Source organism: Microplitis demolitor, chromosome 2 (assembly GCF_026212275.2).
Source record: "Microplitis demolitor isolate Queensland-Clemson2020A chromosome 2, iyMicDemo2.1a, whole genome shotgun sequence".
Lineage (NCBI taxonomy): Eukaryota > Metazoa > Arthropoda > Insecta > Hymenoptera > Braconidae > Microplitis > Microplitis demolitor.
Window position 1 is genome coordinate 2550047 of NC_068546.1, and position 15256 is coordinate 2565302.

General features: G+C 26.6%; 1 protein-coding gene across 1 annotated transcript; it reads right to left on the bottom strand.

The window, feature by feature from the left end:
- Nucleotides 1-6670: 6670 nt before the first annotated feature.
- On the bottom strand, nt 6671-11935 carry LOC103573554 (aminomethyltransferase, mitochondrial). Its single transcript, XM_008552702.3, has 5 exons — nt 11680-11935; nt 9761-10101; nt 9381-9700; nt 7142-7224; nt 6671-7066 (listed from the first exon to the last, which is right to left on the bottom strand). The coding sequence occupies exons 1-5, from the start codon at nt 11864-11866 to the stop codon at nt 6726-6728; spliced, it is 1272 nt and encodes a 423-aa protein (XP_008550924.1). The 5' UTR covers nt 11867-11935; the 3' UTR covers nt 6671-6725.
- Between the last annotated feature and the right edge of the window lie 3321 nt (nt 11936-15256).

The following is a 15256-nucleotide window of genomic DNA, read 5'->3' on the forward strand; positions in this document are numbered from 1 at the left end:
CAGGATAATTAAAAAATTTACATTGTAAAAATGTAAAATGGCGGCAATAATTCACGATAGAAAAAAATTGTTTTTACACTAATTATTAAATATACGAAACTTAATAAATGCACAGCTTATGACTAATTAATTTTAAACTCACTGATAAATAGATAATAGTAAATAATAGTAATCACTACGATATTTTGAAAAAATTTGGTTGTAAGATTTAAAAGTATTTTCAATAAAATTTTAATTTTAACGCTAAGCTATTCGGAAATATTTTTTTGTTAGCGAAAAATCGTTTGGTACAAAAACCTTAAAAATCGATTTTTCGTAAGTTGACACGTCATTGCTTATCTACTCTAATTAATTATTCGGCGACTAAGTAATTAAAAAAAAAACTCACTTGATTTTTTTCTTCGATGATTCATTTTGCCTCTTTTTCTTACACTTTAATTGAACACAAAAAAATGTTATCCGCTCTCACCTTGCACTGATAATTAATACATGATTCTGAAGTTAATAGCCAATTAAGAATTTATGGATTATTTTTCAACAGATCAAGTAAAGAAAAAAAAAACATGCACATATAGAAAATTAAAAAAACTATAAAAAATTTAAAATTATTCACCTTCGGTTAATTGCACGACTCATGATGCGAAGCATCAGGGAGTGCTTTACGATCGAAAAATTTTTTAGTACAGGGAGAGAAAATTATGGTAACTGTTCCTAGTACGTTTATGAAATATCATCCTATACCGTTATGGTAATGATTACTTGGGATTATGGGATATAGACCCATACTTTCTGGGAAAAGTTTCCATAAGTATGGGAACAATTCCTATCATTATGGTAACAGTTCCCATATCGCATGTGAAAGAATCATGGTAATGATTACCATACTCATAGGAATAGTTCCCACAAGCAAATAGTAACCGATCCTATAACCACATTTTCTCTCCGTGTATTATATTAATACACATAATTATTAAAACATTGAAATAATAAATTAAAATGTTTATAAAATAAAAATAAAAAAAATACATGTTTAGACAATTCAAAATTCAGTACATGCATTTTTTTTATTTTTATTATTTTAATTATTTAATTTTTTTATAAGTAATTCAAAAATTGTCGAATGTCTGCTACATTTACACTTATACATATTTTTTTACCGAATTGATTTGTTGACAAAAAATCCTAAAATTGTTAATTGTCTACAAAATTTCGAGTCATATAATTTCACGACACTTTTAATTGAAATTATAACACTTGTCACTCACCGCACTTTTAATAAATAAAAATCACATGAACTCAATTTAAAATGTCGAACTCGGGTTTAGAAAAATTATTTTTAGACTAAATTTTAAAACAAAAAAAAAACACTCAACTAATTACTTATAATTTTTAAACTCTGCCATATAAATAAAAATAATTATAACTGATTTATAAAATATAAATTGTGAACATCAACGAACGCCACGCTCTAGACGGTGTGAAAGTTGACATCAAGTAATTTAATTACTTTTGATAATTATTTGCACAATTGAAAGAAAATTAGAGTCACTAAATTTTTATCAGATAGTAGGCAGTTTTTTTTTGTAGAAATTTTAATTAACTACGTCGTAAAAATTGTTAATTATTTACTTAAATCGCGGACTCGAAATCGTCTGTCACTGTCATGGCCGTAAAATAAAATTCGAGGCGACGCAGGCGCTGCAGTGGCGACAATCGGAACAGACATGCGCAGTAGAAAGTAAAAGTTTCCAGATCAGTCGCAGTCGGTCTCCCGCTTTGATGTCGCTTACGGTTACTAGCGTCACTACCCTTGGTTAAAATAATTCATTAATTTATAATTTATTACAAAACTCAGTAACAAATTTCTAATTACTAAAAATAAATTCTTAAGTGATCAATATACATTTTGAAATAATAAATATAAAACGTCAGTAAACGTAACCTTTTAAATAAATTTTAAATTTATCGTTGGCTTGAATTTCGTGTCAGTTTTAATTCCTAAATAAAAGTCATTAAATTTTTGGGTTCAATTAAAATTATTACCTTTAGGTCACAAGTAGAGTTCCGTAATTATTTAATTGCAGAAGTTTTTATTTATTTAGTGAGTGTTTATAGTTTAGGTTATTAATTTTTGAGTGTTCGCGACAGACCGGCTAGAAGTAAAAATGGCGGCAAGAGTAAGTTGGTTTTAAAATTCTTTGAAGTATTGTTCTATAATTTTATTTTTATTCTATCAAAGATAAAATTATGATCTTGTCAACAGACTATCAGGAAATTTTGGTTTTTTTTTTTTTTCAACAAATCAATTACAAAAAAAAAAAAACAAAAACTAAAAATATGCACATGTAGAAAATTTAAAAAGCTACAAGTGCAATTTTTTATGAATGTAAATCCAGCAGACATCAAACAAATTTAAAATTATTAATAAATAGAGTAAATAATTAATAAAATAAAAATGATGTAGGAAATTTACAAAACTACAGGTGCAATTTTTCGAAATATTTTTTTTTTCATAATTTATTGTTTAAAAAAAAGTCAACAACTTATTAGACGTCGGCCAACTTCAGTATCATAAATAAGTAGAGTAAATAGTTAATAAAATAAAATTTGAATAAAATGCGCATTTAAAAAATTTTGAAATTAGTAAATGCATTTTTGTAAATATTTTTTTTTTTTATCATTTATCCTATTTATTTATAAATTTAAATTTGTCTAATGCCCGCTACATTCACACTCATATTAAATTTAGTCTATAAAGTCTCGATACTGAAATTAGTCGACGCCTAATAATTTTTGAATTTTTTTAAAAACAAGCTAGAAAAAAAATATTTTAAAAAATTGCACCTACAGTTTTTTGAATTTTTTTTGTATGTGCGTTTTCAATTTTTTTTTTTTTTAAATTAAATAGTTGGAGAAAATTTTAAAATTATTAATTGTCTGCTAATGTCAGGATCATTATAAATTTTTTTTTTAAATAATTATATACTGGATATTTTTTGAAAATATAATTAATAATAGCAATTAATTATAAATTATAACAGTTAAATCACTAGAGAACGGAAAATTTTTTTTGTTTAATCAAATGATTGACGCAAGTCATATTTTTTAAAAATTTTATTTTACTTTTTAGTGAAGTAATAAATAAAAAGAAAATCCATGAAAAATTATTATTGTTTATAATGGCAAATAAAAAATATAATTTAATTCTATAAAACTTATATTTTTTTGAATTTATCTTGATAGTAATTGGTTACCAATCGATATTAATTTAGTAGCCTTTATTTTTTTATAAATAAACTAACGAGATTTAAATTTCCCGCACTTTTGCAAGCGGCGCGCGCACTCACAGCAGCCAATAGATGATGAGCTCAAATAATTCGTGTTTTAGGCGTCAATAAGTGTCATGTCCGCCACGATCTCACATCTTCAATGCACTTGCTATTATTTAATTAATTTATTGTATTAATTCGAATTAACAATTGGTAATTAACGTCGCATTCGCTTTAATTAATCATCCGAAACACATACTAATAATAATTTCTATTTATTAACCAAAATATATTATTTAAATTTTGACTGTTCTTGGCTTGAATATTTCCTTTTTCTTTCATAATTTTATTCGAAAAATTTGAATAATCAGTAAATTTTTTGTCTTAATTGCGTAATTGTAAGAAAATTAAAGTTAGTAGAATTAAATTTTTTTTTATTCTTTTAATTAATAAATTTATTTAATTTAATTCAATTAGATCTAAATATTTTTTAAATCTTGTACTAGAAAGATAATTAATTAATTAGGGTAAATTTAGCAGACATCAGACAAATATAAAATTACAAATAATTAAAAAAATAATATTTATAAAAAATGCACTTGTTAATTACAAAATTTTTTAAATGCGCATTTTTTAAAAATTTAATCTTATTAATTATTTATTCTATTTATTAATAGTTTTAAATTTATCTGATGCCTGCTGCATTCACACTCATATTAATTAAATTAAATTAATAAGCATTTTTTTTTTCTCAGGTTCTACGTCTAGACACCCGAAAACCAAAAATCAGAAAACATATTTATGTTAAGACACTGGGTCTTGATGGTCCTGATGCAATAAAACGACAGCTAGACATTGGATGGCCACGACCATCGAGAGGGAAATTCAAATTCAACAGAATTGACAACAGTGCCGAAGCTTACAAAAGTCGCCGTTGAAATCTGATTTGTTCACTGGTCGAAGTCATCTTACACAGAAGTTTATTCAATTATTTATAGAATATTTCAATAGTAATTAAGGTAAGAATAATATTTTAAACGCAAAAGTTTAAATGTGGATCTTTTTTGATAATTCTCAAATTAACTGACTTCTAATCATTATTTGATTTTTTTTCAAAACGATAAATTATAGGAAAATAAAACATTAAAAAAAATTTCACCTGTGGCATTCTAAATTTTCTATATGTGTTCATTTTTAGTTATTCTTTTTTTATTGTTATTGTTGAAAAAAAAAATCCAATAATTTATAATTGTCTGCTAACTTCGTAATCATTATTTTTAGTTTATTTCGTGCAATTAATTTTATTTCAGTAGCATTTTTAAAATACTTCTGAAGTATTTAATAAATATTAAATACTTTGTTATTTACTTTTTATAGAAACGATAAATTTTAAATTCAATTTTTCAGTTTTCAACAAAATTTTAATACTGCGGTCATTGAAAAAGTCAAGAGTAATCGATCTTGCTTCCTGGCAGAGTGTCTCCAGTTGCTGGAAATAAAAAATTACGTCAGCCGAGGTATTAAAAGATCACTTTTGTAGTGCAGTAAATTTTTTCATCAATTATTACCTATAGAATAGTAGAAATTATCAATTTCTTTTTTTTTTTTTTTATAGAAACTGAAAGAATTGTCTGCTGGTCTGGAAGTTTCTCGGTAGGGTGAGTGATCTTAATTTATAAAATATATAATTTTTTACAATTTAATGATTTTACCAATTCAACAATATTGTTAAACTATTTAAAACCAAGCTCTAAATACTTGGCATCCACTAATTTTCGTAATTATTAACTCCATAATTACAGAAAAATTCTTTTTTGAATACTTAATTTTTTTTTATTTATTATTTTACTCGTATCGAACGACTGGAAATTTTATTCCGTCGCACAAATATATAACATGACTAAATGTATGTGGGTGTCAATTAACTTAATTGCTATTGGGAGGACCTTTGGTTGCCCGAGGTCATAAATTTTTTCAGTCCAAGTTATTTAAGAAGTTCCAGGAGTAAAAGGAGTAAAATGACACCGAAGAAAACTTTATTTATTATATTTAAAGGGTAAGATATAATTTTGGGTATAATAAAAAATAAATGAGTAAATTAAAGATCTACTCAATAGTTGACAGTGTCAATTTATTTATAAATTAAAGTAGACATTAAATTTTATAATACGTAACAATGGTGTCTATTGTTTTAGCTTGTAATGTTTTCATTTACCATAAGAATATTGCCGCGGAAAATTTAAATAAAACGGGTCTGGAGCTTACAAAGGTCACCGCTTGAATCGAGTGTGAAACCGCCACTCAAATTGGCATGAACGAGAGACTATTTGATTATTTTTAATAATATTATTCAAGATGACGATGATAATTAAGGTAATAATAATTTTATGAAATTACAGAATTATAATTTTAAAAATATTTTTTGGTAACTTCACAAATAAATTAAATTTCGGTAATATTTTATGATCCTGAAGTTAACAGACAATTAATAATTTTCGGAATTTTTTTTTAAAAACATGTTAAAAAAAAAAAAAAAAAATATTCACATGTAGGAAATTAAAAAAATTATAGATGCAATTTTTTTAAATATTTTTTTTTTTATAATTATCATTTTGATAAAAATAAAAAAATTATTAGACGTCAGCTAGCTTCATTGTCCATATTTATTCTCAAAATATTTCAGTGAATAATATTGAAGTTTTCAGAAATTTTCAATTATTTGTTCAAGCTAATAAATATTTTTTATTTTATTTTTCAGTTGGTGAAAACTTTGATAGTGAATTAGTCTCAAGACAGAGTAATAGAGGTGATTTCAAGATTAAGTGGATCCAGGTGCTGAGAAATTAGAATTACAGCCGCCGAGGTAAAAAAAAAAATAATTTTTAACTAAAATAATTTTTTAAATATAAAATTTAATGTTTATTAATTGACTTAATTTTTTTTTAGAAACTGAAAGAATTGTCTGCTGGTCTGGATGTTTCTCGGTGTGGTGAGTGATTTTTTTTTTATAACATATGAAATTGTTTATAGTTCTACAGTTTAAATAGTTTAACAATATTGTTGGATTACATTGTAAATTGAAATCTCAGTACTTCCCCAATTAAAAACTTGGATCGCAAGTCGCTCGGTCAATCGAAATACGATCTAATAAACACCCTCACCGACTCCAATGGAAAAATAATATTAATCAATAATAATTTTTTATCATTATCGCGCTGCGAATAGCCGCAGTTTTCATATTTTATCCCCTCAAATAATGGCAACGTAACGGCAATTAAAAATTAGTATGGAAAATATTTTCATAATTTAATTTATGTCAGAAACTATCAAACAATTTTACTGATATTTATAATCAAATGCTAAGAAAAATATTTTTAAAAAAATCTCTGGGGTGAAACCAAATGAGAAATCTCTCAAAATATTTTATAATTAGTATTTTTTATTAATTTAAAAAATTTATTTTTTTCCGGTATAATAATTAGATTTAACAAAAGGCATTTTTGTAACCGTAGCTTTCCATGTTTTTCCCCTGACTTGGACCAATAAATTGCTACCATTTTTAGCGTATTTCGTTGGTACATATCCCATTGCAATCGATTTTCCTAGAGTGGGACTTGGTCCTCCAGAAGTAACAACTCCTATTTTTTCACCCAATTCGTCTAATATCGACGCGTTTTCTCGGGCAGGGGGCCCTTGGTTTATTGTCAGTCCGATCCGTTTTTTATGTACCCCTTGTTCTATTTGTGACAAGATTCTTTCCACGCCTGGAAAATTTGCTTCTTCACGTCTACGCTTTGCTGTTAATTTTTTAATTAATTAGTGAGAGATATTTAAATATGTAGATTAATTAAATAATTAAAATAATTTTTTACCAACAAGCCAAGTCAGTCCAGCTTCGACAGGTGTTGTTTCTTCATTAATATCATGCCCATATAGACATAAACCAGCTTCCAGTCTGCATATAGAAAAAATTAATGTCAATTATTTTATTAATTTCATCAATAATTAGGCACTGTCAAATGTTATTTAGCGGTCAGTAGTAGAAATTAATGTAAGTTGACGATTTACTATATCGTGTAGACTGGGCCAAAAAAATCGACTATTTTTTTTTTCTTTCGATACTGTCAAAATATTATTCCTGATGACAAAAAAAAATTATGGTGCAAGTTTGAGCCCTTAATATTGATATTAAGAGTTGTATCGTTACGACTATTCGTTTTTTGAAAGAATTTTCATTTTTTACCCAAAACTCGTAAATCATTTGTCTGAAAAATTTGAGCAATGTATATTCTTAAAGGAAATTGAATTCCCTACAAAAAATTTCTCTTAGTAAATTAACGTAAAACGAGCCGTTTCCTTGTAACCGTGCCTTAAATATTGATTTGTTTTTTTAATTTTTTGTTTCTATTTTTTATTTTCGTAACTGCTAGAAATATTTAAATTTTTTCTAGTCAAAATACATATTTTTTAAGGAAATTTAATGCTCTACAAAAAAGGTCTCTTAACATTTTTTGCTAAATTCACCCCTTCAAAAGTTATTCAAGGTCGAATTTGAGTCAAAACGACTATAATCACCTAAATAACTTTTGAAGGAGTGAATTTAGCGAAAAATGTTAAGAGACCTTTTTTGTAGAGCATTAAATTTCCTTCAAAAATATGTATCGACTAGAAAGAATTTAAATATTTCTAGCAGTTACGAAAATCCAAAATAGAAACAAAAAATTTAAAAAACAAATCAATATTTAAGGCACGGTTACAAGGAAACGGCTCGTTTTACGTCAATTTACTAAGAGAGATTTTTTTTAGGGAATTCAATTTCCTTTAAGAATATACATTGCTCAAATTTTTCAGACAAATGATTTACGAGTTTTGGGTAAAAAATGAAAATTCTTTCAAAAAACGAATAGTCGTAACGATACACCTCTTAATATCAATATTAAGGGCTCAAACTTGCACAATGAGTTTTTTTGGACATCAGGAATAATATTTTCACAGAATCGAAAGAAAAAAAAAATAGTCGATTTTTTTGGCCTAGTCTAATATTGTGTTTTAGAATAAATGTAAAAAATGTATAGAGGATTATATGGAAAAGTTTATGATACCGAAGTTAGCCACGATACTGAAGTTAGCAGACGTCAAATAATTTCTTGACTTTTTTTTAAACAGTAAATTATAAAAAAAAGAAATATTTCAAAAAATTGCACCTATAGTTCGTTAAATTTTCTATATGTGCATATTTTTATTTTTTATTTTTTTGTAATTTATTTCTTAAAAAAAACAACCGTAAATCGCCGATTGTCTGTTAACTTCAGGATCATAAGTTAGCCGACGTTTGATAGTTTTTAGATTTTTTTTAAACGATGAATTATTAAAAAAAAAATATTCGAAAAAATTGCACTTATAGTTTTTTCAATTTTCTACCTGTGTATATTTTTAATTTATTTTTTTAAAAGTAATTTATCGTTTTTAAAAAATTCTGAAATTATTAGACGCTGGTTAACTTCGGGATCATGAAAAGTTTTTGTACGATAGTGTCAGAAATCAGTCGGTTTATCTGAAATCTCTCTGGAAAATTAATTTTTTACTGCTGGTATTACCCGGGAGTTCAGAAAATTTGATCTGTTTTCAGTCTGATTAACCTTTTTTTTTGGTTCGATGATCTATTTTTGAACTTCTTCAAAAAGTTTGTACTTTTTTTAGTGTGTTGGTTTAGAAAATTATTTAATTGCGAGAAAATAAGCCAAGATTAAATTCAGAATCTTTATTGTAAAAAATTGGGAGTAAATTCGGATGTTATTTCAATCTGAATTTGCTCCGAGGAGTTCAGGAGTTTTCAAAAAAATTACTCTGTATACGGAGTGAATCGGGAGTTTTTTTTTAGGGGAGTGATCTGGATTTTGATGATTTTTAATCCGCATTCATTTCGATCCGAAGTTTTAATGTTAAAATAAACTCCCTTTCGAAGTGAAATTCACTCTCATGGGATTAAATCAATGAAAAATTTTTGCCTTATTGCCATTGCTGATGACGGCTAACTTGCTTGACCCTTTTTTGGACCCAGTAACAGTGTCTCATTACACCAAAGCTTCTTTTAATAAAAAAAATACGAACCTTAAACTATCACGTGCACCTAGGCCAGCTAATTTGACTTCATCATTTTCCAAAATCATATCAACAATGTCAGTCGCATATTTTCCTTCGAAAGATATTTCAAAACCATCTTCTCCAGTGTAGCCACATCGTGTAATCCTTACATTAAATTTATCAATTTGTGTCTCAATGAAATTCATAAATAGAAGAGTATTTAAATTTATGTCAACAAGTTTTTGTAATACTTTCGCCGCCATCGGCCCCTGAAGAGCAACCAGTCCTTGCTCCAAAGGATCCAGGTACTCTAGATGCACTCGCCTCCCGCGTTTATCAAACTCATCCTAATTAAATTCCTTGCATTGCTTAATAAGTCCACAATTTCATTTTATATATTAACATACCTTACGTTGGTTAAATAATTCAATGTCCGCATCTCTACGACCGGCATTAGATACGACGTAGAAACGATCGTCTCCATCTTTGGTAATTATTAAATCATCTAGTATTCCTCCATTGTCATTTGTAAAAACAGTCAGTGTAGCACCGCCAATTTTAAGATTTTTTAAATCAGCTGTTGTCAGACTTTCTAAAAATTCACCAGAATTTCTGCCCCATACTATTGTCTGCAGCATATGTCCCACATCAAATAGTGATGCTTGAGTTCTTGTGTGTTGATGTGAAACTGCTATTGCTTCTTTGTACTGTACTGGCAGTAACCAACCAGCAAAATCAACTATTTTTCCTATTTACCAATTAACAATATATTAATAAGGATCAATAAATGCTTCCCTGAAAAGATAATTTGGATCTATACGATGGATATTTCAATCAACTATTCTATTTATACGGCTATTTAAATTCGTGGAAATCTAGGGTAGAAGTACCATTTGTGGCCACTTTAAGGCCAGTTTTGGCGACATAAAAAATTTTAATAAAATGACTCGTAATTTACGCAATGACATAATTCTTTTTTTTAATTCATTCAGACAATTTTTTTACTGTATTATAAATTAAAATTTTTTTGTCATACTTTTTCATTAATTAAAATAAAATATTAAAGGTCCAAAAGTAGAACACTGGCTACAAATGGTATTTCTACCCTATATCCATCAAAGCTATACAGAAAAAAATAATCTTTGAAAATTAGTCTTTGAAATTATAACCCGGAACCTGGGTGTCAATATAGAGAATTTAAATATTTCTCACAATAAATTTTGTAATACATGTCATATATTTCTAATGTTTAAGTTGCGATTTTTAAAATTTAAATATTAATTTTTTGTTTATAGACAAAAAATTTTAATATTTATCCTGCATAATTATTTACGTTTTAATTATAAATCTAAGAATTTGACTATTAGAAAATTATTTAGAATAATAGTGCACGGAAAAAAAATAGGTTCTGCAACAGGATGCAGTCCTGTAGGAGCAACTGGACAAAATTCTGTTGCAGCAAGAGGATTTTTCCTGTGGAAGAAATAGGATAAGGTATAAGTTTCACATACCAATTTTTATTTGTCTATATAATAAAATTTCAAAATTTGAAAAAAGATTCAAATTTTGAAAGAAAATTTCAATTAAAAAAAATTTAACTTAAAAAAAAAATTTTTATTTAAAAATTTGAAGGTTTTTCCAAACTTTGAATTTTTTTTCAAGTAGTACATGAAACTTGTTCCTTATCCTATTAATTACTCAGGAAAAATCCTGTTGCTGTTGCTGTAACATGAAAATTCTGTTGCTCCCACAGGACTGCATCCGCTGTTGCAGCGCCTATTTTTTTTCCATGTATTTACTAATCACTTTATCATTATATTATTTGTCGTTTCTCAATTTATGTAGTTTATTTTTTTTTTCTATTTAAAGAATATGGAAAACAGTTGACTCTGTGGCCCAATGCGCTGTTTTCGAGCTCAAAAAACGGTTCAACCAAAGAAAAATACATTTCGCTAAAAAAAGTAATTTTTGTCCAATATCTTTGGAGCAAATCGACCAATTTGCTCGTGCTTTGCTACAATCGAAAGATATTATTGAGATTTAGATTTAATCAAACTTAGAAATAAATCAGTTAAGCGAGTTACGAGTTATAAAACTTGTAAACTATTTGATCAATCGACTTCAAAATCTAATCAGCTCTAAATCGGTGGGCCCGTTCGATCACCGCAAAGTATACGTTCTAATCAGTAAGTCCGTTCGTAAATTCGTTTTTTATTTTCGAGCTTTTTCCTAATTATTAATAATAATCTTACTCGGATCTGAATATTCAAAAAAATATTTATTAATTATTATAAAATAAACAATAAAAAATAATTTAAATACTTACCTTGATGTTCGACATGTAAATCATAGAGGCACGTTTTCCTGCTTGTTATTGTCGAATATTTTTGTTGTGATTTGAAATAATAATAATAATTATTATTATTATTAATAATAACTCTTTTAAAACTAGATGTTAGAGTACGTGAATAAAATTGAGTAGTATGCAATAAATTATTTGCGAGACTGAGCATGTTAGTGAAACGTCAGCTGATGCCAGACTGATGACTTGATTATAATAAAATATCATAATGATGATGAATGAGTGAGAGTATGTTTGATTGGGTGTATTGTAAATTCACACCAAGTGCTTTTTAATTTAAACCTCTCAAATAAGTATGAATTTTCATACATTTCACATTATATATATATATATATATATATATATATATATATATATATATATATATATATAACTGTATGTAAATGTGTTGCTGAGATAACAAAGCCAGTGCGATAAACTCAATGTGACTTTTTTATTTTTCATTACATCAGGATCGTTTGGATGTCTTATCAATTTATTATATATAAGGGGTCATACTCGTGATTATGTTTGTATTGATCGAAGTACAAGTATTATTAATTTTATTTCATTATTTTTTTTGATTAAAATATTTAAAGATATATTTCAAAACAAATTTTTTTTTTATGTAAATAATATAAGTATATGAATATGAGGGATGTAAGGGGTGGAGGGGTAAACGGGGTACCTGATTCCTTAATAAATACTAAGGAAATAGTGTTTTCGAAGAAAGTTTTTTTTTTAGAGATATTCAAAGAAAAAAAAAATTTTCATTTTTTCGGGCAAAATAGGGTATCCTCTAAAATAGGAAAAAGAAACCTACTATTATTATTATTATTCTGTATTTCTATTGCACGGGTAGCCGGTGTCTCTTTTTGATAATTCACAGCGTTGTCAAAAAATTTAGGAGGGAGAGGGGGTTTGAAAGACAAAAAAGAGCATATTTTTGTGATTTTTTTTTTCAGAGTACCTTCTTTATTAAAATTCTTTAAATTTGTGACATTATTAAGCGACATTCCAAGATTATTCTGATAAATTTTTGAAAAAAAATATTTAAAAATCAGCCAGTGGTAGTGGGGAGAGACGAGTCACCTCAAAAAAAAAAGTCCATGAATTTGTTCGAAATAGGACAATATTAAAGTGATTTGATAGTTGAAAGCCACAAAAAGTATAGTCCACTTAATTTACTCTTACGCGTTGTAGGGGGAAATTAACTACTGGATTTTTTTTTATTGATAATATGTAAAAAATTCCATAGATCACGAAAATAATAATAAGAAAGCTCAATTCGGTCGCGTTTTTTGAATAAATAATAAAATAACAATAGGGAAACCGAGACACCGTGTATTTTCATTAAAAAACTTTTATCTATTAATGTAAAACCCTATGATGACTGGTATTAAATTAAAGGGCGATAAATTCTGAATAAGAAATATCAAAAACCAATTTCCTGGAGCTTATTATGTTCGCGGAAAAAATTAATTAAAAAAACAAAATAATTAGTTGTTTACATTTTGTCACGCTGTCGGTAACAGAGCTGCAGAAACTGAGCTAGAGGGCGCGTGCAAGCCCGGGCTCAGTGGTTGTCATCTATTGCAATTTGAAATGTTCTCACCATTCTGTGTTATAGAAATTATTATTATTTATTAATTCAATTTCATTTCAAAAAATTAAATTTATAAATAATAAAAAAATAACTCCACGCAAATACTATTATTACGATGTTAATGTAAGAACGAACACGGAATGTATCTCTGTCGATGAACGAGATTAAATAATAAAATATAACTTGAATTATTTAAATAATTACAACGGTAACATGATATTGTTAAAATCTTATCATATTCCAAAAATATTCGAGTTTATGACATGTGGTTTTTTATTTCTTAAACTTGGGAGGTTAATAATGAAAATAATCGAACAAGTCATCACGGGAGCTTGTCCGCTATAAGAGCCTTTGTATAAGAACTTTAAAAACGTCATTTTTAAATCTTTTTTTCTAAAAAACTAGACGATGGATCATATTCAAATTTTGAGAATACATAGCTAAAGTACTAATTGACATGTATACTAAGTTTCAAATCTTAAATTTGAAAAATCTTTTTTACATTAGATTCGGTCGGACCTTCTTAAGATGAATCAGTGAAAAGTACTGAGGATCAGTGAATTTTCACTGAGAGATCGTTCTACAAGTATACCACTAATTAAATTTCATACGTGATAGTGATTAATTGTGATGTGAATATTCACTGATTATCTGTACTTTTCACTGATTGATTTTAAGATAATTTCGTACTATTTAAAAGTTTGCTTCGCAAATAATCATCATAATCATTAGAATGTAAACTTACAAACTTTTCTAAGTTGAAAATTTCTAAAAGTACTCTTTTAAATTGAATCAGTAAAAAGTACTGACGATCAGTGAATCGTCCGTACTTTTTGTACGGACGATTCACTGAGAAATATTTCCGAGTATACCAGTGTGTCCCAATCAGTGGCATGCTTGGAACTAATTGTGCATCAGTGAATATTCACTGACGGTCAGTACTTTTCACTGATTCATTTTAAGAGAGTATGAAAACTTTGCCGCGATTTTGTCTTAGATTTAAAATTAAACTCAAATACTTACCTTCAATTCTTATAATACTACAACTCCTCTTGATTTTTTTTCCAACTATTCGCTTACTATTAAAATTAAAAAAAAAATTTTCATTACTTACGAAAAAAATAATTTGAGTAATTAATTTTAAAAATTTATTATTTTTATTGAATTTTCCATTTATTTATTTAAATACTAAATTACTCAATATATTAAAAAATGAATAAATAAAAACAACATATTTATCACTTTTTTTTTTTTATATCTCATTATACATATGTTATTACAAAAACAAAAAAAGACATCATTTTCCATTTGTGTTGTTTTAAATATTAATTTTATCATTTTATTTCTTTTAAACTATCTTACGATTTCTTCACAAAATTTCACCGATAATTTTTATTTTCATCATTATTTTCATATTTTTAGTCATTTTTAATCCTTGTTCACCCTTTGTTCCTACAATCTCAAAATCGGGATTCAATTTTTATTTATTTACTTATTTATTTTTTATTAGTTTTATTTCTTTAGAGAAAAAGGTTCATAAGGAAACGCTCCTGTCAACATACAATGTACAATGATTACACCGGAAGGAATAATTTTTTTTCTTCCGTTTTTTTTTTTTTTTTTTTAATAATAATTACCATTAATAATTAATTTTTTTTTTTCCTAAACATTCCAAAATTTTTTTTTCAATTTTCATTCAATTTTTTTTTATTCCCATCCTTATTTATTTAAAGCCTTAACTATACAATAATCTCGACTCGAATACAATTAATATCATCACTTCCGTATATAGATACAATTTAACTCCTCAATTAATTATTTTTGTTCCTTTACAATACCCACAATTATTTTAATAATCATTAAATATTTTAATTAATTAATTTAATTAATAAAACGTTTTCGGTCGTCGCATAAATATTTTTTTTTATTAATTTATAAAATGAAAATAGGTACAAT

Bases quoted from the DNA above. Each gene is read 5' to 3' on its own strand.
- LOC103573554 (XM_008552702.3), bottom strand. From the start codon at position 11,866: ATGCTCAGTCTCGCAAATAATTTATTGCATACTACTCAATTTTATTCA. The intron at 10,102-11,679 runs GTAAGTATTTAA...ATTGGTAAATAG, and splicing joins TTTACATGTCGAACATCAAG to GAAAAATAGTTGATTTTGCT. The intron at 7,225-9,380 runs GTTCGTATTTTT...TTCTATATGCAG, and splicing joins GGTGCACGTGATAGTTTAAG to ACTGGAAGCTGGTTTATGTC.